The following is a 22,400-nucleotide window of genomic DNA, read 5'->3' on the forward strand; positions in this document are numbered from 1 at the left end:
GAGGGGGTGGCGGGAGGTGGGCCGAGCTGGGCGGGCTGGGGTCAGGGCCACGCGGTAATGATTAACTGCTGCTGCGGCTCCCCATGGGCCACGGTGGACAAACCCCACGGCTGACTCACCGCTGCCCTGCCCCAGGCCTGGCCGCCACCCTGGCTGCGCTGGCCCTGCCCTCGCCCTCTGCCTCCGTCCCACCTTAGGGGGTCTCCTCCAGGAAGTCTTCCGTGAGCAGCGCCCCACTCTGCAGGTTGCGTGCCCCCATCCGTGGGGGAGAACAGGGGCTCCTGGGGGCAGTGGAGTCCTCCGTGGGGGGCCTGTGGCCAGCAAAAGGCCAGGCAACGGCTAGACGAGGGTGTGGGCCCCTGGCCGGGTGCACCAACTCGCCCCACTGGGGCCCCCTCCACCGCCCCCAGCCCCTCAGCCTGCCCCCGCCCGGGCTGGTAGGGGCTCCTGGGGGGGACCGTTTCCAGAGCTGCTTGCCAGCCTGTCCTAACTCGGGGAGCCCCAAACCCCCAACATTCTTGCCAATGCTCGAGTGCCCTGTGCCCTCTACCCAGGACCACCCGCCCCACCCCTCCTCCCTCACCTGGACCCAGCTCGGACCCCCTGCCGGGAGGCCCTCCCCAGCCCTGGAATTCCCTCTGCAGCCCCTCAGCAGGGGGGGAGGGGGGCGCCCTGCTGGCCTGGCCTGGGGCTTGGGGACCAGCAGGCTCTGAGGCCACCTTGCCAAGACGCCCCCCAGACCACCAACTCGGGCCGTGCAGACTGAGTGGGCCCCCGCGCCCCCAGCCCGCCCCAGGCCCTGCGCGCTCGGGTGCTCCCCGGCCTCTGCGGGGAAGCATCCAGAAGGCCCCCAGCGGCCCTGCCCTGCGCTCTGGGCCCCCTTGGGGTGGGGTTCCCCTCGTCTGGGCCGTGACACCTGGAAGCCGGGTCCCAGGCTGGCTCCACTCGGGGGCCCTTCGCCCCCAGCCCCCAGCACCACCTCTTGCCCCAAGGCTGGGTCAGTCTCCGAGCCCAGAGGGTGCGACCGCAGTGGAGCACTCATCCTTCCAGGTGGGGTCCCTCACCAGGCCCCCTCCCCACTCCCCCCGCCTGGCTCCCACCGTTTCTGAGAAGGGGCTGGGGGCCCCACGGGGTCTCAGGGCTCCTGCTGGGCGGAGGCCACCTTCCTGCCCCGCGCCGGCCCCCGGCCCCCAGGAGACCCCTCACGACGCCCGCTCGCCGTCCCGTGTGGCCCGTGTGTAGTCTGACACGCTTGGAACTCTTGTGAACAATCCCTGCCGCCTGCCCCATGACCCCAGGTCCCGGCAGACCCCCGGCTTCCAACGCCCCCCGCCCCGGAGGAAGCCCCGCCCCCACTCTGAGGCACCTCTCTCCAAAGTACCCCTGCACCCTGGCCCCTCCACTCTCAGGGTGGGCGCGGGCTCCCCTGAAGAGGCCCTGTGCTGGGGGCGGGGGCTCGGGCGCCCCCAAGTCCTCACGCTCTGCAGGGTCCGGCCCAGAGGCCGCCTGACCCTGACCCCCCGCCTGGCCACGAGCCTGCTGGCCCCGGCTGACTCCGGAGGGGTGCGTGAGGGACCCCTCGCCCTCGGCTGCTCGAGCCGCCCCGAGCCACCCCACCGAGGTGCGAGCCGCGCGGGGGTGGACCCCGCTCCGCCCCAGGGCCTGCACGTGCCCTCCCGCTGCCGACACCCGTCCCCAGACCTCCAGGCAGGGTCAGCCCAGACTGTCACCCCCGAGCCCGGGGCCCCTGTGCCGGCGAGAGGCCCCGGCCGCCCCAGAGCCCCCGTGTTGACCTGCGTGCAGCGAGTGCCCAGCGCGGAGGCGGCACCTTGCCCACAGACGAGGAGCCCCGGTGGGGGCAGGAGGGGGTTCTACCCTCAGCCCTGAGCCAAGCCCCCCCACAAGCTCATCCCCAGCGGCCCTCCACCTGGGCCCCCACCTCCCGGGAACCGCCCCTGGGGGCAGGTGCCCAGCTCCCAGCGTGAGGCTGACGCAGGGGGTCCTCGAAAGGCTTTTATTGAGGCACGGGTCCCGGAAGCCCTGGGGAGCCTCCCGGGCTGTGTCCTCCGTCCCCTCCCGGTGTGACAGTCCCCTCGGCCGCTCCTGCTGGAACTCCGCATGCTCGTCAGACTCGGTGGCCCCTCGCGGCCCCCGGGGCTCCGCGCACTCGTCCGAGGGGGGCGGCGGCCGTGCTGCGGGGCGAGGGGGCGCCAGCTGGGGGCAGGCAGGTGGCTCAGACGAAGGTGGTGTAGGTGCCGTCCGGCCTTGGGGGGGCTCGCCGGGCGCGGGGGGAGCGGCCGGGGCCACCGGCGGTGGGGGGGCGTGCGCGCCGGCGACCGCCCCCGGCCCGCCCGCGTTCCCGGGGCACCGCCGTCCAGCTGGGGCATTGAGCCCACGACGTGGTCCACGTCGATGACCCTGCTGACCGGAGGCCTTGGTGGCCACGGGCCCCGCCGCCTGCACAGGAGAGAGCAGGGTCACTTGCCCGCCACAGATGCGGGAGGGGCTTGACGCCCAGAGACACCCAAGTGGGGGGGCGCCCAGGACAGGTGTGTGAGCAGGTGGGGCTGGCGGAGCCCCGTCTGCGGACACCGGCCTGCGAGCCGCAGGGGAGGGCCGTGTCGTGGAGTCCTCGGTGGACACCCCAACACCCTGCGGCCCCACCGGCACACCTGGCCGTGCAGAGCTGACCCTCCTCCAGGCAGAGCCGACTGGGGGGAGGCGGGGATGAGTGGGGGGAACAGGCAGGGAGGGGAGGGGCTATGGGCGAGGCCGGGGGCAGGGGTGAAGGGGGGCTGAGGGGAGACTGGGGGGAATCGGGGCCTTGGGAAGGGCTTGTCCAGGGGCAAGTGGGAGGAGGGGCGGGAGCGGCCACACAGGGTGTGGGTGGGTGCTAGGGCTGGGCTTGGGGCTAGGTTGCCTGCACCCCTCCCTGGCCTAAGCCCGCCCCTGCCCCCCAGTCCCAGCACCCACTCCAGGCGGCTCAGAGCACGTTTGGCTCCAGGACCCTCCTTTCCCGTCGTTCCTGGGCCATCCCCAACCTGTCTGGAAGCTTCTAGGCCGTGGGAGGGCCAGGCCTCTTGGGAGGCTGCTTGCCTAGGCCAGCGTGACTTGGGGGTCCAGCTGGGGGACTGGGGACCCTCGGGGACAGGGGCCAGCACAGGTGGGCTCGTGGGGGGTGCGGCAGGGCTCAGGGCCAGCCCCAGCCGGGCGTGTCCCTGTGGAGGGCCGCCCACTTGTGCGCTCGGTGGGGGACCCTGCACCAGCCCCTTCCCCTCTTGGGGAGTGGGTGGCTGCACTGCCCTCGGAGAGCTGTGGTTGGAGAACGGGGGACATCCTGCCTCAGGGAGCCTGGAGAGAGGGCCCCAAGGCACCCTGGGGACAGGGATCCTGCTCCAGGCCGGCCCTCCCTGGGCCTCAGTTTCCCCAGCTGTGGCAGGGGGCCCTTGGCAGAGGGAGCCTGTGCTGCCCCTGCCACCCATGCCCCCAGGCACCCCCGCCGCTCTGGGCCCTGCCTCCCACACCCACAGCGGCAGGTCTCCGGGCGTCGTCAGCACCCTCCCTGGAGGCGTGCCCCGAGCCGTCCTTACCCCCGGGGGGGGGGGGGCGGCTGGCAAGGGGCCTCCACCCCAGCCCCCAGGTGCGCCCACCCCTGAGGCGCAGGTCACCCAGAGTCCGACGCGGAGGAGCCTCCGCCCAGCCCGCCCCGCGTCCTTCGCGTTCCAGGGGACAGGGGACAGGGGCTGGGGGCACACAGGGGTGCAGGCAAGGGTGGGGGCGAGCCGCCGGGGCAGCCCCACGGGCACCGGGGCGGGTTCCAGGTGCTTTCCAGGGGCCGCCCTAGACGCCCTGCCCCCCCGCCCCCAGCCAGGGCTGCGTGGAGCAGGGACGGGCAGCAGCTTCTCGGGTCAGTGCAGCGGTAGCTCAGCTGAGTCCCCGGGGCCCTCTGGGGGCCGCCCTCCCCGCCCCCCACCCCGTGGGGCCACCCCAGGCTGCAGGCCCCGGGGGGCACGGGCGTGGCCATCATCACCTTGGGCTCAGCCATGGAGAGCTGCGGGGGTCCGCGTCCCCAGGCTGCCTTCCCGCTTGGAGCTGCGGGGAGCTGGGGCCGGCCACCCCGCAGCCTTGGGCCTGCTCTCCATGGTGGGGCCTGCTGGGGGGCGGGCTGTGGCCGCAGTTGCTCCCAGGGGGCCCGGGCCGCTCGGCCGCTCGGGGTGGGGTGCTGTTAGGGGCAGGGCGGCCCCCATGCCGGCAGGGCCGCGCTTGTCACAGGAGGGGCGGCGCACGCTGGGCCCAGGCTCGCTTTCTTAGTGGCGCTGGCGTGACTCAGCCGTGGGCGGGGGCTCCAGGCCGGGCTCCGGGGAGCGGCTTCCTGCCTCCCAGACAGTGGCGGGGGCTCCTGGGCCGCCCACGCCCCCCGCTAAGCCAGCTCCTAGCGGCGCTCCCCCTGTGCGCGGGAGCCATGGGTCATGCCCGGCCCCAGCCCCGCGGCATCTCCAGCCCCCAGGCCAGCCCACCACCCTCCCCTCCCCGACCACAGCCCGCCCTGCCCCCCTCGGGCCCCTGCCCTCGGCGCCCACCGGCCCTTCCGAGGCCCCTCGCCTCCCCCCACCTGGAGCCGCGGGGGCCCTCGCCGGCCCCGGCCTTCCCCCGGCAGTCTGTCCATCCTGGACGCTGCCTGGCGCTGGCCACAGGCCCTCTGAGTCACCCTCGCCACCCCACCTGGGACACCAGGGCCGGCGGAAGGCGATGGCGGTGAAGACCCCCACGGTGCGCCAGCTGCCCCGCCCCCCCGCCCCGGGGGGTCCCGCTGTCCTCCACGCCCCTCGCCGTGGGCTCCGCCCCGCGCTGGCGGTCGGTGCAGCTGGGGGCGGCCTGCCTGGCGGGGCAGCGAAGCGACCCGCGACCCTCGGGGAAGCTCCTTGTCACCCCCAGGGTGCCCCACTTACAGCGGGGGGGGCGAAGTGAGGGGGCACCGAGGGGCCGGTTCGGTGGTCCCTCTTGGACCGCCAGCTGGAGGACAGGCTGGTGTGCAGGGCCAGGCAGAGGAAGAGTCACCGCCCGCTGTGGGGAGGCCCAGGGGTGTGCCCGGGGGTCCTGGGGGGGCTTCTGGGTGGGGAGGCCCCAAGGCGAGCACTGGGGGGCCACCAGGGAACCTGGAGCAAGTCCCGGGAGGTCTGAGCCGCGGGGCGAGGGCTGGGCACCTGCGGGGGAAGGTGGGGTGCTGCAGGGGGTGCTCCATGTGCAGAGGGGGTGCAGACATCCAGGGAGATGGTGACAGGGGAGGGTCTTGGGCGAAAGGCCAGTGGGGGTGACAGGCAGAGCCCTGGGCTGAGCGTCGCGGATGCTGTGGGGAGCGGCTCGGCCCCCGGCCGGCCAGCCATGCCAGGAGGCCTTGTCCTTGCAGAGCCTGGCACGGGGCAGATGCTGCTGCTGGGCCCCTCCCCTTGCGGGCTGCCTGGTGAACCCCAAGATGGGCGGCGGTGCCTCTGGCAGGAAACCTGGGCCCGGGTTTCACGAGCGGGGAACGAGCCCCTGGAGGGGCCATGGCAGCAGAGCCAGCTCCGGGCAGGGCGCGCCTGCACCTGCATCTCGGGACCGCTCCCCCGGTGTCTTCCTGGGCCCTCGAGGGTCCTCCTGTGAGGCTGCAACCCCCAGGGCCCTCGAGTGGGGGCTGGGCAGGGGGCTCTGCCATGGATGCCCAGGAGGGCCACAGGGCCTGGCCTTGCCCCCAGCCAGGGGAGGGCCCCTCTGCAGGCCCGACCCTCGGGGCGGCCACCCCAGCCTGCGTGGCCTGGAAGGTCAGACAGGAAGCACCAGCCCTGCCTGCCCGCATCCCCCACCCCGAGGTGTCCCCGAGGAAGAGCCAGGAAGCCGGGGCGGTGGGCCGGGGCGCCCATGGACGGGGAGGCCGTGAGCACGGAGCCGGGCGCCAGGTCCCCGCCAGCCGAGGGCTCAGCCTCCTGACAGCCCCTGGGGATCTGCTGCTGCCCACACCACCACGCCAGGTGCAGGTGACCCCAAGGGCTGAAGGACGGCCATGGACTGGAGGGCAGATTGCATTCAGCGCATTCCATAACATTCCCTCTAACTCCCTAAACATGCCACGTCTTTCCTGGGTTAAGAGAAAGAGACAGTTTCCAGAAGTAGAAACAGGTTTTTCAAAGAGAAAGGAGAGAGTTTAGGCAAGTGCAGAGATGAGATCAAGGGTTTATTCTAGAACAGAACAGGCACAGGTACAGACCGCGTGCAGGTGGCTACAGGGCAGAGGCAGGCAGGGGGCACGGGCAGGGGCGGGCACGGCGGGGTCCACGGCAGTCGGGGCCGCGCAGTCAGGGTTCCCAGGCAGCGCCCAGGTGTGTGCACAGCCGCGTGCCCGGAGAGCCCCCGGCTCTGGGAGGAGAGGGGCAGGGCGTGGGGCGTGGGGCAGGGCGTGGGGCGTGGGGCAGGGCGTGGGGCAGGGGGCAGGCAGAGGTGGCCAAGGGCACCACGCAGCACCAGGAGAGTGAACAGGAGGTAGCCGGCCACGGCTGCCCGTGGACACGCCAAGCCACGGGGCCACGAGCCTCGCTCCATGTCCAGGCGAGTCTCGGGGATGAGCCCGTGCCCCACGCCCCACACGCCATGCTCCAGGTGGGACGCGCCGGCCTCTTGCTCACTCCCTAGCATCCGCCACGGGGCCACGACCCAAAGCACGGGCCCTTCCGCAGAGGGGCTGCCACCCAGGCGTGCGCACAGGCTCGCGCCTTCCACGGTAAACCGCGGGGGCTTCCCGGGGTCACTGGAGGGAAGCGCTTCCGGTGCCTCTGCCTCAGCCGGGGCCCCCAACGCGCCAGCACTGGCTTCCGGAGGCGACACGTTTGCCTTCAGCCTCCCCAGGCGGCCCCAGCGCAGGCCCGGCCGGAGCAGCGCTCCAGAGCGCCGCCCACCGCCCTCGCCCCCGGGCCTCGGCGGCCAGTTGCTTCCTTGTCCTCAGAAAGGGCAGAAGACGCTGCCACCGAAGGAGCCGGCGCCGAGCACGTCCCGCCGAGACGCCCGTGCCGGGCGCGAGGAGCTCAGGGTAACTTACCGGAGCTGCGTCTGCTTTTTATTGAAAACCGGGTGACGGCACAGAGGGGAGAAAGGAGCAGAGACAGCTGGGAGGTGCCGGGCTCAAAACCTGCAGGTACCTGCTCGCGGGGGTCCCGGCGTGTCCTGTGCGTCCGGCAGCGGGGCTGCGGGCGGGCGGTGGGCTTCGGCCCGCGGGCCGGGGGGCGACGGCAGCAGGGTGCTGTTGGGGCTGCTGATGTCCCCCTCCCCCACGAGGGTCAGGTCGGCCACGGGCCCGTCCCCCACCGTCTCGACGCCCTCGGCCTCGGCATCCCACGACTGCCGCTTCTGCAGCTGCGCGGCGCCTTCCTGGGGCCCCCCCGGGGGGCTGGGCCCGGGCGGGCTGGGGGTGGTGGTGCTGGGCTGGCTGTCGGCCGAGCTGGGGCTGGACATGGGGCCCTCGGCGGAGTCCTGGGTCGACGGCCACCTCTCGGGGGGCCGGGGGGCTCTCTCCTGGCTGCTGCCCTGCGCGAGCCCCGCTGCGCTGGGGGGGAGGCGGAGGAACTCGGGCAGCACGAGGTCCTCCTTCCTCAGCAGCCCCCGCTGGTCGTCGGCTCTGCTGCTCTGGGCTTTGGAAATGAGCTCGAAGAACTCTAGCAGAGAGAAGGCACGGGGACCGGCTCAGCCTCGGCGCGGGCTCGGGGCGGCCCCGCCCGGAGCGGCTGGCGCGGGGTGCGGGCCACGGGGCTAACCTCCCTGAGAGCAGCGCTCTGTGACGTCCCCGGCTGCGGGCTCCTGGGACAGCGCTGCTCCCCCGCAGTGCCAGGGGCAGGGCCGCGGGGGCCCCGGGGACGGGGCACGTGCAGGATGGCCCCACGCCCCCGCCTCTGTGCAGAGGGCCCCGGCGGCCGCCCCACGGAGCCCCGAAGCCCGCCCGCCTGCGGCCGCGCCCGCCTCCCTGGGTCTCCGGGCTCCCCTTCCCCACTCTGCGCTGTCACTTCCACTGGCACCCCGAGCCCGCCGTTCATAGGGGACGCACTGAACCGCTGCCCCCAGCGTTTAAATTAAAAACTGCAGATTTTACAAAATCATTGGGAGCCTCCAAATCTCGCACTTTAAGGGTTCCCAGAAGGCCCCCGCAGGCTTCTGGGGGTGCGGCCGGCCCCTTGCGGCGGCGGCCAGGCCGAGGTGCCATCCCCCAGCTGGACCCTGAGGGCAGGCGCCAGAGTGGCCGGGGCTGAGGCTCGGCCGGGGCACCCGCTGACTTGGGGATCTCTGTTAGATGCTCCGGGGGAGGCGGCGGCTCTGGCAGGAGGCCCCCACCTGCCGCGGTGGGCCCGGCACACTCACACCTGTCCTGGGGTGCAGCCCTCCTCGGGCCCTCCTGGAGTCGCCGCCGGGGCCGCCCCCTCCAACCTTGGCCTCCTCACCAGGGACTTGGGGCGACGAGGGTTGGCCGGCCGGGCCTCCACCTCCCCACACTGGCCCCAGGTCCGCGGGACCACGCCCGCACTGCGCAGGAGCCCAGGCAGGGGCCGGGCGCGAGGCCCCTCGGGGGGTGGGGACGGCAGGGTGAGTGTCAATGACCGTGCTCAGAGCGGATACCGCATTTACTAAGAACCGTGGAAGTTTTAAAAAGTGCACGTACCCTCTGCTTCGTCCAAATTAATTTTCTGATATTTTTTTTTCCCCATCTTTGCAATAGATTCTTCTCTCTTTGAAAGCCGGGGCTCCCTAGCATTTTTTCCATTTTCTCCTTTTATTTTAATAGAATTAGACTTGCCTAGTGTTCTTTCCTCTCCCTGCATCAGAAGGAAAGTCAAAGTTCTACTGGCAGTTCAGGCACACGACAACACACAATTAACCGTCACTCGGTGAAAAGGAACCCGAGGTACAGATCTGCGACTCAGTTTACAGGCATCGCAGGAAGAGCCAGTGCAACGGTCAACCTACAGGCACGCAGCACGAGGGCTCGGCCTCCCACCCAGGAGCGGGGCTGGCTGCTGCGGGCCGTCTTTGCTGGGGAGAAAGACCCCGCAGGAGCCCAAGGGCCGCCCTTGGCCGCACCCGCGGGGGCCGGGGCACGCAGGCGAGGGGTGGGGAGAATTACCGTGGCCGCGCGGTCTCTGGAGGCGGACTTGACGGCCACGCTCTGTTTGACGTTTGCACCTTTCTGCTTCTCTGTGGACAATGAACAAAACAGGACGCGCTCAGTGACGACAGCGGCCACAGTGCCGCCCCAGCGTCCCCGCGCGGCCAGGTGGGAGCTGACAGAGCAGAGCTCCAGGGAGCCAGTGCAGTGAGCCCTGGGCTGGACCCGCGTGCCGGCACAGAACGCGTCCGCTTCCCGCCACGGGGGCAAGTGGGGTTCCACCTGCAGGGGCGGCGCATGGAGGGCGCTCTGGGGGGCTGCAAGGAGGAGCCCAGGAGGGAAAGCTCGCAGCACGGGCCGCCGGCCCGGGAGCTAGAGACAGGGGTGGCTGCTGGCCCCGCGCGCTCGCGAACAGCCTGGCCTCGGGTCCAGCCCAAGCGCGCCTCCTGCCAGGCACAGCGGGCTCCAGGCCCCTTCCCCGGCACGGAGGGGACAGCGGCTCTGAGCACACGCTGCCACGCCCACCTGCAGCCTTCCCGGGAGACTCACCTGCACCAGGTGAGCCCGAGGCAAGCGCCGCCCAGCCCTGGGAGGCGTGCTGGGCTGGGCGGAGCAGGGGCCCCACTCACCTCTTCCCTTGGGGGAGCCCCTCTCCTCCAAGACGACCCGCTGTCCGTCCAGACTCGCGATGGGGGCGCCCAGGTCCAGGAGCTCCTTCTCCCCGCTCTAAGGCCAGAGGTGGCTTCAGTGACCCAGCGAGCGTCCCACACACCTGCGCCGGCCACTGGGGGCAGGCCCACCCCAGGCTCCCGCCATCCCCTAGCGGGTGTGCGAGTGGCTGAGGCGCGCTCTGCGCTGCAGGCCTGTCCGGCGTGGCCGCTGAGGGCGGTGCTGCCTCCACCCGTGGGTGGCCGGGCGACAGCCCCGGCAGGGGGCCTCAGCCCCTGGGCCTGGAAGGAGAACACCCCGGGCCACACGTGCGCCGCTGAAACGTGCGCAAACTGCTGACTCTCAGCTCCAGGGGGCAGGGAGGTCTCAGCGCTGCCGAGACCCCATGGCGGCTGCTAGCGGGACACAGACCGCTGCGCTGGCCCTCATAGCCGCTACAGGGTCAGCGACGAATGCCCAGCGCGCTCATGTTCTGAACAAAGGAGCAAGGGCAGACCACCCCAGGAGCAGGCCCCGGAGGCCCGAGACCTCCACGGAGGCCGCAGTGCAGAACTAGAGCGCCACGCCAGGGCTGGGACCCCAGCCCAGAGGGCAGTGGACTGACTGAGGGAGCCCCGGCTCGGCAGACCCCCAGATCCTGAGGCCGGGAGGGCAAAGGCAGGTCCCGGCAGCCCACCCCGCAGGAGCCACCCCGCAGCCACGCACCACGTTCAAGACGCAGCCTCTGGCCTCTGCCCGCACCTTTGCCAGCTCGCCTGCACCCCAGAGAGGAAGCTCCAGCTCGCTGGGAAGGGGCACAGACCCCCATGTAGCCCGTGGACAGTGGGAGACAGTGGAAGCCCCCAGCAAGGCCCCAAGCACGCTTCCACAACCAGCCCACTTTACAGGCGGGGACACTGAGGCCCAGGGTCTCTACACAGCGAGGACAGAGGCCAGTCTCTAGACCTGCGGGGCCAGGGCAGGGTCAGGCTGGCACGGTCTCTGTGCCAAGAAGCGGTCCCTCCATAGACACCGCCTTCCTCTCGCCCACGTTCCAGCCCGTTCCAAAGGAAACTAAAACCAGGGCTCTGGTAAGAGTTTACAAAGAAAGACCAACAAAGGCCGGCAGTGGACCCCGAGCTGTCCCGGATGCTGTGCCACTGACGCCTTACACCACCACGCCTCCAGGCCCACGGGGACCCTCCATCGTTCCTCGGGGCTGTGTGGTCCAGGGACCAGGCGCGGCCCCGGTCCCACTCGCCTGCTCGTGCTGCCCCACGCAGTGCCTTAGGCCGCCCCACGCGCTGAGCTGCCCGGCCGGGAAGCTGAACAGATGCGCTCATCTCTGACGGGTGGCGAAGACGGAGGCCAGCGGCCAGGGCTGTGCCCCGCCTGCCCCCGGGCACGAGCACGAAGGCGGGGAGCTGCGCTCCGGCTCGCTGGGTGAGGCTTTTGCCGCCCTGCACCTCATCTCAAACGTAAACCCGACACCTTCTTGGGAACGACCGAGATGGAAGCAAACCACGACCACGAAAGCCCGAGGCAGCCCGAGGCAGGCCGAGGCGCGCCGCCCCGCGTGGGCTCTGGGGAGCGCCGCAGCCTTGCCGGTGGACAGCAGACACGGCGCGGGAAAGGCAGGCGGCGTCCAGCGGGCCCTCGGCCGCGCCGGCCCGGGCGGCTACTCACCACCCGCACGGCCAAGTTGCTCAGGTTCAGCCCGTACTTGGCCACCACCGGCCGCAGGACCTCTGTGACGGGCTTGGTGGGCTTGGCCTTCAGTCCCACTGACCGGTTGATGGGAACGAGGTCCAGCCTGGTCGGGGGGGGCAGGGGGAGACACGCGACGCCCGCTGAGCCTCCAGCCAGCCAGGGCGCCCTCTGCGGCCGCCGCAGAGCTGCACCCCCTTCTTGCCAGGAGCAGCTCCCTGGGGCGGGCGGCGGCGGGGGCTGCCCGCCCCACCGCCCCAAGGCCCGGCTTTTGGGGCCTCGCATCTTCCCCTGCTGCCCGCTCGTGGGTCGGCGGCTGCTTGGCGAAAGCAGAAGAGACACGCACGGCCCGGAGGCCCAAGGCCGCCCAGCAGCAGAGCACCCGGCAGGGAACCTCCGCAGGCAGCGCCACCTCTTACCGAAACAGGGTGCGCTTCTCCAGGCGCAGGTCCCGCGACTCCAAGATGCTGCTGTCCTGGTGCAGCACTAGGGGCTGGGGAGGGGGGGGTTGCTGGTGGTCAGCGGGGGGCTGTGCCCCCCCCGCCCCCCGGGGCTCCCTGGAGCTCAACCCACGCCCGCGTCCCGCCCGTGGCCGCAGGGGAGCTGAGCTGGGGCGCTGCGCACCTTGTCCCCGCCCACCAGGAAGAGGTCCACGGCGGCCCCGCTGACGCCAAGGCGCTCGCACAGCCCGGCCAGCATGTCCTTGACCGAGCAGCCCGCCCTCACCGCCACCGCGCACGACGTGCCGTCGGGCAGGTGCACGCGGCAGTGCCGGGACGCCTTCTCCTTCTCCTTGTCGGGCGCCGGGCTCGGGCGCGCCTCCGGCTGCGGACAGGAGGACAGGCAGCGCGCTGAGCGAGCACGCGCTATCTGCCGGACAGAGGAACTGTCATCACTCGGGAGCCGTGGGGGGTGCTGGCCCGCCGTCCCTTACCCGTGCCCCTCCCAGGAAGAGGCGGCCCCTCCCCACGCACGACCCCTCCCCACACCCAGCCCGCCCCATGCACCGCCCCTTCCCATGTGGAGACCCGCCCCTTCCCACGTGGAGACCTGCCCCCACCCAGCCGCGCGGCACGCACAGCACGGCCCCTCCCCTTGCCCAGCCCCTCCCCACACCTGGCCTGCCCCAAGCATCGCCCCTCCCCACGTGGAGACCCGCCCCATGCCCGGCCCTGCCCCACACACGGCCCCGCCCCACACACGGCCCCGCCCCCCACCGTGCCCCATGCACCTCCCCTCCCCACACCTAGCCCCTTCCCACACTCTGCCCCTCCCCACGTGGAAACCTGCCCCATGCCGGGCCCTGCCCCACACACGGCCCCTCCCCTCGCCCCTCCCCACGCGCCGCCCGCTCCGTGCACCTCCTCTGGCCAGTGCAGGGGGACAGAAGTGGCGGAGAGCGGAGGACGGGGCAAGCCAGGCCCCCAGAGGCCTCTGCTCCCTGGGACGGGATCTTGGACACGGCAGGGGGAGCCCCACGGCCCCGTGGCCCAGCCAGCTGCCGAGGGTCAGGTGGGTGAGGGAGCTCTCTGCGCCAGGTGGCCCCTTGCCAACCTGCCGGGCACCACAGGGCCAGCAGCTGACGCGCAGCCTCGAGCTCCTCACCGCCAAGGCGCGGGGCCGCCACCGCCAGCAGGTCGTGCCTGCGCAGTCCTACAGCTTTAGGTGCCAGCGGTTTAACCCACGAGCAGACAATGCCCAGTGCCCACAGGGCTCCTGACCACCTCAGACGACCAGGAGGCCACCGCGGAGACGGCTGTCCCCAGAGTGCCCCGCAGGTGACCACAGCAGACCGTCCCCTTTACCAGACTGGAACCCAGGGCCAGAACCAGAGCCAGAACCAAATTAGCAGGGCAAGGGGGAGATGAGCCACAGGGGGAGGGAGACGAGCCGCGGGGCAGGGGGAGACAAGCCGCAGGGCGGGGGGGGGAGACGAGCTGCAGGGTGAGGGGGAGACAAGCCACAGGGCGGGGGGGGGAGACGAGCTGCAGGGCGGGGAGGGGGGGAGACGAGCGCAGGGTGAGGGGGAGATGAGCCACAGGGCGGGGGGTGGGGCGCGGGGAGACGAGCCGCAGGAGGGAGACAAGCCGCAGGGCTCAGCGCGGCCCCGGGCTGGACGCCCTGGGCTGGGGCGGGCACACAAGCGCCAGCGTGTGCTAGCGGGCGCCAGGTGGTGAGACAGAGAAGGCACCGGGCCCAGCACGGTTTGGTGGCTCTTGGTGGGAGCTCCAAAAATGTTAACTGAAGAACAAGAAGACTTGAACGCAGGCCAGCGGCATTTAACGAAAGGCTTATTTTTAGAACCTGAAGGGCCCCCTCAGGCGTTCCACTGTCTCTCCCGCCATCTCGGGAGCCCGGGGCTGGGGCTGGCGCGGGCTGGGGAGCCAGCCTGGTGGGCGCCAGGGCCTGGCTCTGCACGCGGTGCCTGTGACGGGCGCGGAAAGCAGCCGCGCTTGAGTCAAGCCAGGCCCTCGGTCCTCGGGCAGCCCAGCCCCAGGCCAGGGAGGAAGCCGAGCTGCACCAGGGCCAACGCGCCCCCTCTGGGTGGCCGTGTCCACCCCACGCCCTCCCCTTCTCCCAACGCCTCCCCTTCCCCTGGCGGCCACTTCTCCGGGCCTGCCTCCCCTCCACACTGCCGCTGCCGTCAACAGAAGCCCCCCGAGGGCCCGAGGCACGTCCCTCCTGGGCGAGGAACTTCTGTAGCCCCCTGCCTCAGAGTCGCGGTCCGAGAGCCCTGTGACGGGGGCACATGCCTCCTCCTGCCCTGCTGCCCACGCGGCCTGCCCTCACCCGGCTTCCCTGGCAGGCTGCGCGGTGGCGCAGAAGAAGCCGGCAAGCCAGGCTCGGGCGCTTGCGCTGCGCCCAGCAGGGCGTGGCCGTGGCCGTGGCCGTGGCCGGCAGGCGCCCTCAGGGCCCACCCCCCCACGCCGGCTAAAGGGCGGCCCAAGGCGGGTGTGGGGCAGGCGCCGGCCCATGCCGGGAGTGGATGCACGCGTGCGCGCCGCGGGCCTCGCGCTGTCAGAGGAGGCTGGTGTCTGCCGGCCTGGGTTCTCCCCACCAGCCCCACGCAAGCCGCCGGCCCCACTCACCAGGTCCAGGCTCCCCGCCGAGGACGCCGAGCCCTGGGACTCGCGGCGGCGCAGGCCTCCGTTGGCGGCAGCGGCGTCTTGAGGGAGAAACACAGCGAGGGGCTCAGACGCGACCAGAGCCTCCAGCTGCGCTGCCTCGTCACGCAGCACCCCCGGCGGTCACGTCCCCAAGCCCTCTCAGGGGACGGCCCAACGTACAGGACGGCACAGGCGCCCGGGCGCCAGCTCGCTCACGGCAAGGCCAGCGCACCTCCCAACACGGGCCCGGGCGCCGAGGGACACAGGGGTTGCGCCCGTGGTGAGCGGCAGGCCTGGCTCTGAAGCCCGCTGCCAGCTGGGGCGGGTGCCCCGTGAGGCTGGGGTGGCGCTCGGGGCAGGGCGCGACGTGGGGCCGCCCCAGGGAGGGGCCCCTGCGGACCCATGCCGCTCGCCCTCGCCCCCGCCCAGCACGCCCGGCCTGCGTCTCCCCGGAGCGCCCACCTGGACTACGGGTGACCTTATGCTAAACTAAAACTCCCCGACACAGGGCCCGCTTCCAAATGCTGCAGCTGCTGGGGGGCGCTGGGGTGCGCTGAGGGGCGCGGGGTGGGGGCAGGTCGCCGAGGCGGGGGCTCCCCAGTGCCGCGGCCCGGGGCTTCAGAGCGAGAAGCTGCGCTTCCCAAGTCCTTCCCCGAGGCCCCTGCAGAGGCACGGACGGCGGGCCCAGTGGGGGGGCTCCGCACAAAGGGACGGCGTGGGGGCATCAGCACCCCCGCCCCCTAGCGGCCTAGCGCCGGCAGCCCCGCGCACCCACAGCCTGGCCCTCGAGTGCCGCCCTTGCGCTGATGGACACACCCCTGACCGCAGCCGGGGCCGCGGGCCCTGCCTCTCAGGCTGGACCTTCATTCCTGGAAAAATTAAGCCTTCTCCTTCCTTCACGACCATCTCTACGGAGGGGGGTCCCGCCACGGCCCGCCTGCTCCTGCTCCTTGGCACCCGCCGCGACGCCGCTTCCCTCTTCCTCGCCCGGCGGGAAGTGTGTCTGCACCCCGGGACCAGGCGCGCTGCTCCGGCGCGGCCCTCCACGCGGCGTCCGCGCCCCGGCCCGCCCGTCCTCCAGCACGCACTCGCCCTCCGCTGCGGGCGGCGGTGGCCTGAGGCGCTAACGGAGGGGGTGCGAGATGACAGAACTATGGAATGACGCTCTCCTAGCGCTGGAGGAGACGCACGTATGACAACACACACCCAGAAGCAGCGCGGGAGAAAGCAAGGTGCTAAGTGGACAGAGAAACCGCACGACGTGCTCCTTTCCCTTTCCCTTTGCTTGCACTTGCCAAGTTCTCTACGATACGCAGCTATTATTTTTATACCAAGAAAGAAAAAGGCGGGAGAAGAGAGCAGATGCTCAGGTCCTCGGGTGCCGCGGCCTGCCGGGGTGGAGGGGCTGGAAGGCGCCCTCGCTCCTTCCAGAAGATTCTGAGGCCCTCCCGGCCCGGCCCCCCCGGCGCCCTCGCCCAGCCAGCCTGGCACACGGACCATCGGCGTGTTCGCCGTGCTCCTTCTTCTTCTGGGACCGCCGCGACCAGGAGAAGAGCGCCCCTTTCCGCCTCTTCTCGCCGTCCTCCTCCCGCAGCTCCTCGTTCAGGGACCTGCCCGACTTGGACTTCCCACTCAGCTGCAGGAAACGGGGAACGGTGAGGAGAGCCTGAGGCTGCTAGAACACCGCCCGGAAGCCAGCACGTTCCCGCCAGCTGCGCCCCGAAAGCCCTCCCAGGACTGCGCAGCTCCCACAGCGGGCAAGCGGCTCGGCGCCACACAGGCAGCGGCTGGGTCCCCCACGGGCACAGCGCCGGGCTGGCTCTGTGTGGCCTCAGCGTCCCCGGGCGGTCCAGGGGAGAGCCCACCACCCCGGCACGAAGCCCCTTCCTGGGAGCGGCTGGCCGGGCCCCGGCGCCGTGCGCGGACCTTCTTGGGCGTGGAGATGCTGGAGTGGTCGGAGCCGACGCTGTGCTTGGAGGCCGGGCTGCTGGGCACCTGCTGCGCGTCGGGCAGCGAGCGGCCCTCCACCTCAGCCAGGACACATTCCTGGTAGAGCGGCGACTTCAGGAAGCGCGTGTAGCTGTCGAACTTCATCAGGTTGAAAATCTGGGGGGACGCAGCACAGCGGAGTTCTGAGGTCGCTGGGGGGACCGCTCGGCCAGGACGTCGTTCCAGCCCCTCCCGCCCGGCGCCGCCCCGCGTCTCCATGAGTCTGGTCACTGTCCCCCGTGCCTGCCAGCTTTCAGGCGGCGCGTCCTGAGCACGGCAGAGAGCCAGACCCAGGACCCGCACGAGCACCCAGGGGACTGGAGAGCCGCTGCAGCCTGGAGGGGAGAACTGCCGCGCGCTCCCTCCTCGTCCTCCGCGCCCTGCACCCGACTCAGCCCGGGAGCGGCTCTGGCCGGGTGAAGAGGGGCCTCAGAGCAGGTGCTCGGACCAGCACCACCTCAAGGCCCTTGGTCATCAGAGCTGTGTCCTGAAATTTTAAAAAATCCACGTGCACCTCGCACGAATGCATCCGTGTGCGCGTGTACAGGCGTGGGCACCCAGGCGGGCGTGCAGGGCTGGCGGCCTCTGAGCGAACCTGCAGTGGTCGGGGACTTCCCATTTCACAGGCCTGCTGAATCCTCGAGGCCCCAGGAGGCCGGCCGCCCGTGCCGAGCGCGGGCCCTCACCTGCAGCTGGTGCTCCTTGAACATGTCGGGGTGGGGGGCGTGGAGGACGTCGTCCGCCAGCTGCGCCTGGCTGTCGATGTTGACGGGCGTGGCCGCTTTGCTGCCCAGAAACCTGCTGACGATCTCGCGGGCCCTGCAGGAAAGCTGCGGGGAGACGCGGGGGCTGCTGACCGCGGGCCCGGGCGCCCTGCCCTGCCCTGCCCTGCCGTGCCCGCTGGGCCGGGCGCCTGCATCTCATGCGCCAGCACTGAGGCGGCTGGCCACCACTAACGCCTGCGCTGGCCGGGTCAGGCGCTCCGGAGGCGCAGGCGGTCGTGCCGCCGTGGCGCGCAGGGCGGTGATGGCCCTGCGTCTCCCCAGCAGGTGCGGTGGGCCTCCGACCCCAGGTGCGGTGGGGGGGTGGGCTGCGCTGCCTGGAGAGAGGGTGCAGCGGGCCACAGCGGCGGCGGCTCTGAGGCACCCGCCCGGGGACTCGCTCGCCTCGCTCATGGATGGGGGGGGGGGGACCCTGACCCAGCTGCCCGAGGTCCCCGTGAGGGCGGGCCGTGAAAGCACTGCTCCTGGGCTGCTCCTCTAACGGTTTTCTCTGAGATGCCCTTTAAAGCACGGCCCCTCTTATGGCGACGCAGCGCTGGCCACACAGGCGCTGGCTGCCAGCGGACGGCTATGAACAAAGCTAAATGCCACACAAGTGAAGGAAGTGCTGAAAGAGCAGTGATGTTTTAAAGTCACGTGAAACTATTTTAAAATGAACTTTTCCCACTGTACTAGATGGTACCTTTGCTAAAATCACCTGGCATGCAACTGCACTGCTCTTTAGTAAATTCCCCTTCCTAGGGTCAAAGAAATTTACCTCTTTTTTGTCATGTGCAGGGACATGATTGAAGTGTTCACAGGCCTGCCAGAATAAAATGTTTTCTTCGCTGAACTCCTTCCTTAGAAAATCCTAAGAGAAACACCAGCGATGAACGTTCACACAACCTTGGCCAGAGGGGAGACGCTGGCCGCTGGGAGGGACCGCCACCGCCGTCAGCTCCCAGTGTTTTCTTTTTTTACAGGACGGGGCATTCTAATCCCGACTGGCCAGCGAGCTCTGTTGGGGGCCACACGGGGGCCGGCGAGCTTGCTGTGGTGGGACCTCGGGGTGGGGGGCCAGGGGCGGGGGCGGGGCTCCGGCGCTCACCGAGAAGTACTGCACGCCAACGGGGTCCTGCAGTAGGCGCTCGAAGGACACGGCCCAGCTGGCGGCCCTCCGCTCGCGCAGGCGCCGGCAGCTGCGCACGCTGGGCAGGCTGGCGTTGCTGCTCAGGCTGGTGCTGCTCGCGCCGTCCTTGAGCTCCGCGCCGTCCAGCTCTGCGGGACCAATGCGCTCAGGGCTGCCATGCAGGGAAGCACCCGTGCGCCCACAGATGCGCTGGGGCGCGCCGGACTGTGCGCACCAGTGACTTAGCCTGGGGTCTGGCGGAGCGCAGACGGGCCGGGGAAGAGGCGCCAGACTGCGGCGACTATGGCAAGGGCCGCCCTCCCACAGCGCCCTCACCACAGCCCCACACCCCCCCCGCAGCCCCCGGCCCTCCTGCAGTGCCCCTTGCCCTCCTAACAGCCCTCCTGCAGCCCCCCACCCCCGTGCAGCATCCCCACCCTCCTGCAGTGCTCCTGCCCTCCAAACAGCCCCCCACCTCCCTACAGGGCCCCCACCCTCCTGCCGTGCCCCCCACCCTCCTGCAGTGCCCCCCCTGCAGCTCCCTCCCCCTGCAGGCCCCTCCCCTCTGCAGTGCCCCCCTGCAGCTCCCTCCCCCGGCAGGCCCCTCCCCCCTGCAGTGTCCCCCCTGCAGCCCCCTCCCCCTGCAGAGCCCTGCCGAGCCCCCCTCCTGCAGCAGCCCCTGCCCCCTCGCCCCAGCAGCCCGGTGGGCAGCAGCCCGGCTCCTGGGGGGCTTGCTGCAGCCTGGGGGCCATGAGGGCCCAGGGCTCTAACCCCCAGGGTCTGGTCTGGTCACTGCCCTCGATCCGCTACTGCAGCCCTGCCGCTCTGAGGGCAGCCAGAGTCCCACCCCCTCAGGGAGAAGGGGCAGAGAGGCCTAAGGAGGCAGGACTTTTCCCCTCTTCTCTTTCCAGTCTCCATGTGGGACAAAATCATTTGGAAAAGTCCCAGTTTGATGGATCCAGCTCTCAACAGCCACAATAAAAACCCTAGCAATACCGGAGGAGCGGGAAGCCAGAACTCCAGGGTCATAACACCACAACACTCAGAATATCCAGTTCTCAACAAAAAACTTACAAAACACACAAAGAAATGGGAAAGTATGGTACATTTACAAGAAAAATAGAATTTGTCAGAAACTGTCCTTGAGGAAGCTCATACATTGGAACTATTAGTCAGACTTTAAATCAACTGTCTTATGTTCATGCACTATAGGAATCCTTATACAGAGAACTAAAGGAAATTAGGAAATGACATCTGAACAAAATTAAGATATGGAAATTATAAAAAGGAACTAAACAGAAATTTGGGTGCTATAAATACAGTAATTGAAGTAAAAAACTTCATCAGATTCAGCAGCAGATTTAAACAAGGAGAAGAAAAGATTAGTGAACATGAAGACGAGACAATTGAGTTTATCCAGTGTGAAGGGTAGTAAAGAAAGAAAGGAAGAAAAATGAGTGGAGCCTGATGGACCTGTGGGACACCATCAAGCTACCAGCACACATCACTGGAGGCCCAGAAGGAAGAGAGAGAGCAAAAGGGGCAGGGAAAGTATTTGAAGAGGGAAGCGGACTTGGCCCAGTGGTTAGGGTGTCCGTCTACCACATGAGAGGTCCACAGTTCAAACCCCGGGCATCCTTGACCCGTGTGGAGCTGGCCCACGTGCAGTGCTGATGCGCGCAAGGAGTGCTGGGCCATGCAGGGGTGTCCCCCACATAGGGGAGCCCCACGCACAAGGAGTGCGCCCCTTAAGGAGAGCTGCCCAGCGTGAAAGAAAGTGCAGCCTGCCCAGGAGTGGCACCGCACACACTGGGAGCTGACACAGCAAGATGACACAACAAAAAGAAACACAGATTCCTGTGCCACTGACAGCAACAGAAGCGGACAAAGAAACAAGACGCAGCGAATAGACACAGAGAACAGAAAACCGGGGTGGGGGGGAGGAGAGAGAAATAAATAAATAAATCTTGTTTTTTTTTTAAAAAAGAAAAGTATTTGAAGAAATAATGGCTAAAAACTGACCCAATCTGGTGAAAAGATGAATATACTCATCCAGGAATCTCAACACATTACAAGCAGTATAGAATCTAAGAGATCTACAAAACACATCAGAATGAAACCCTCAAAATTCAAAGACAAAAAGAGGATTTTTGAAAGCAGCAAGAGGGAAGCAACATGCCACATACAAGGGCTCCTCAGTCAGATGAACAGCCCATTTTTTATCAGAAACCATGAAAGCCAAAAGATAGGACAGCATGCTCAAAGTCCTTAAAGAAACATCAGCCGAGATTTCTGTATCTGGCAAAATTATCTTTTCAAACGGAGAAATTCATTTACAGATAAACAAAAGCCGAAAGAGCACATTACCAGAAGACCTGTCCTACAGGAAATGCTAAAGGGAGTCCTTCAGGTTGAAATAAAAGAATACTAGATGTAACTTGAAGCCATACGAAGAAATAAAGAATGGTGGTTTAGGTAAATATAAATTCGGTATTACTGTTCTTTGGGTGTGTAACTGCTTTTCCCCCCATTTGGCTTATCAGGCAAATGTGCAAAACACATTTAAAATCCATGTTAATGAGCATACAATGTGTAAAGATGTCATCTATCACAATAACAATATAAAGGGGGAGGGACAGAGATACACAGGAGAGCTTGTATAGGTTGGCACTGGTAGAACTAGGTTACTAGTTCAAGATGTCCGTTACAATTACAAAGGTAACAATTAAGAAAATAAATAAAAACACAGACAAAAGGAAAGAAGTGGAGTCAAATTGGTACACTACAAAAAAGCAACACAATTTTATAAAAAGGCATTAATGGGGTAACTGAGAAATAAAAAAATATACAAGACATACAAGAACAAATAGCCAAATGGCAGATGTAAACTTTTTCTTCTCAGTTATTAATTTAAATGTCAATGGATTAAACTACCCTATTAAAAGGCAGAGACTGGCAGACTGGATGAAAAAGCATTATCCAACCCTATGCTGTCCACAATAGACACACTTTAGGAACAAAGAAACAAAGAGGCTGAAAGTGAAAGGGTGGAAAAAGATATTCCATGCAAACAGTAAGCAAAAGGGAGCTGGAGTGGCCATATTACTGTCAGACAAAATAAAGTTTAAGTCAGCAAAGATTACAAAAGGCAAAGAAGGATATCATATATTGATAAAAGGTTCAATCCAGCAAGAAGATTGTAGCAGTTTGATATTGGTTATGAATTCCAAAAATAGATATTGGATTATGTTTATAAACTGGTTTGTTCCTCTGGGCATATTAGGTGTATTGGATTCAGAGGTTTCACTTTTACTTGATTAAATAATAATTGAGGCTTTGATTGGGCCACATCAGTAGCACATTGAGTCCCAGAGAAACCACATCACAGATAAGGGAGTTTGGAGTTTTGATCCTGGAGCCTGGGAAATAAACACAGAGAAGCAGATACTGAGGAAGGATTGGACACACAGAGGCCCTGGGAAGAAAGACAAGCCGTTTGCCTGATAGTCTACAGCTGGACTTGTGGAGAGAGCAGAGCAGCTGAGCCCAGAGAGAAGTGAGCCCCAGAAAGAGAGGAACCCAGGAAGCCTGAGCCCTTGCAGATGTCAGCAGCCATCATGCTCCAACACATGGCAATAAGCTTGGGTGAGGGCAGTTAACTTACGCTTTATGGCCTGGTAACTGTGGGCTTCTATCCCAAATAAATACCCTTTATAAAAGCCAACCAGGAAGCAGACTTGGCCCAGTGGTTAGGGCATCCGTCTACCACATGGGAGGTCTGTGGTTCAAACCCCAGACCTCCTTGACCCGTGTGGAGCTGGCCCACGCACAGTGCTGATGCACGCAAGAAGTGCCGTGCCATGCAGGGGTGTCCCCGCACAGGGGAGCCCCATGCACAAGGAGCGTGCCCTGTAAGGAGAGTGTGAAAGAAAGTGCAG

The 22,400-nt window shown here is 67.3% G+C and overlaps 1 protein-coding gene across 5 annotated transcripts in view; it reads right to left on the reverse strand.

The window, feature by feature from the left end:
• Positions 1–2,086: 2,086 nt before the first annotated feature.
• Positions 2,087–22,400, reverse strand: part of RGS12 (regulator of G protein signaling 12) — a 175,891-nt gene continuing 155,577 nt past the window's right edge. Inside the window, exons 5-18 of one of the 5 annotated variants that reach the window (XM_058301321.2) lie at positions 18,442–18,611; positions 18,112–18,204; positions 17,259–17,402; positions 16,510–16,689; positions 16,081–16,219; positions 14,566–14,642; positions 12,101–12,301; positions 11,896–11,969; positions 11,456–11,582; positions 9,751–9,847; positions 9,140–9,210; positions 8,678–8,831; positions 7,170–7,682; positions 2,087–2,457 (exon numbers count right to left, since the gene is read on the reverse strand). In XM_058301321.2, the coding sequence (XP_058157304.1) occupies positions 2,234–2,457; positions 7,170–7,682; positions 8,678–8,831; positions 9,140–9,210; positions 9,751–9,847; positions 11,456–11,582; positions 11,896–11,969; positions 12,101–12,301; positions 14,566–14,642; positions 16,081–16,219; positions 16,510–16,689; positions 17,259–17,402; positions 18,112–18,204; positions 18,442–18,611 (2,264 nt within the window). In that variant the 3' untranslated portion in view covers positions 2,087–2,233. Of the gene's footprint in view, positions 2,458–6,196; positions 7,683–8,677; positions 8,832–9,139; positions 9,211–9,750; positions 9,848–11,455; positions 11,583–11,895; positions 11,970–12,100; positions 12,347–14,565; positions 14,643–16,080; positions 16,220–16,509; positions 16,690–17,258; positions 17,403–18,111; positions 18,205–18,441; positions 18,612–22,400 lie in introns of those variants that run through there. The other 4 variants (XM_058301319.2, XM_058301327.1, XM_058301324.1 and 1 more) reach the window with 4 other exon arrangements.

Source organism: Dasypus novemcinctus, chromosome 1 (genome assembly GCF_030445035.2).
Source record: "Dasypus novemcinctus isolate mDasNov1 chromosome 1, mDasNov1.1.hap2, whole genome shotgun sequence".
Lineage (NCBI taxonomy): Eukaryota > Metazoa > Chordata > Mammalia > Cingulata > Dasypodidae > Dasypus > Dasypus novemcinctus.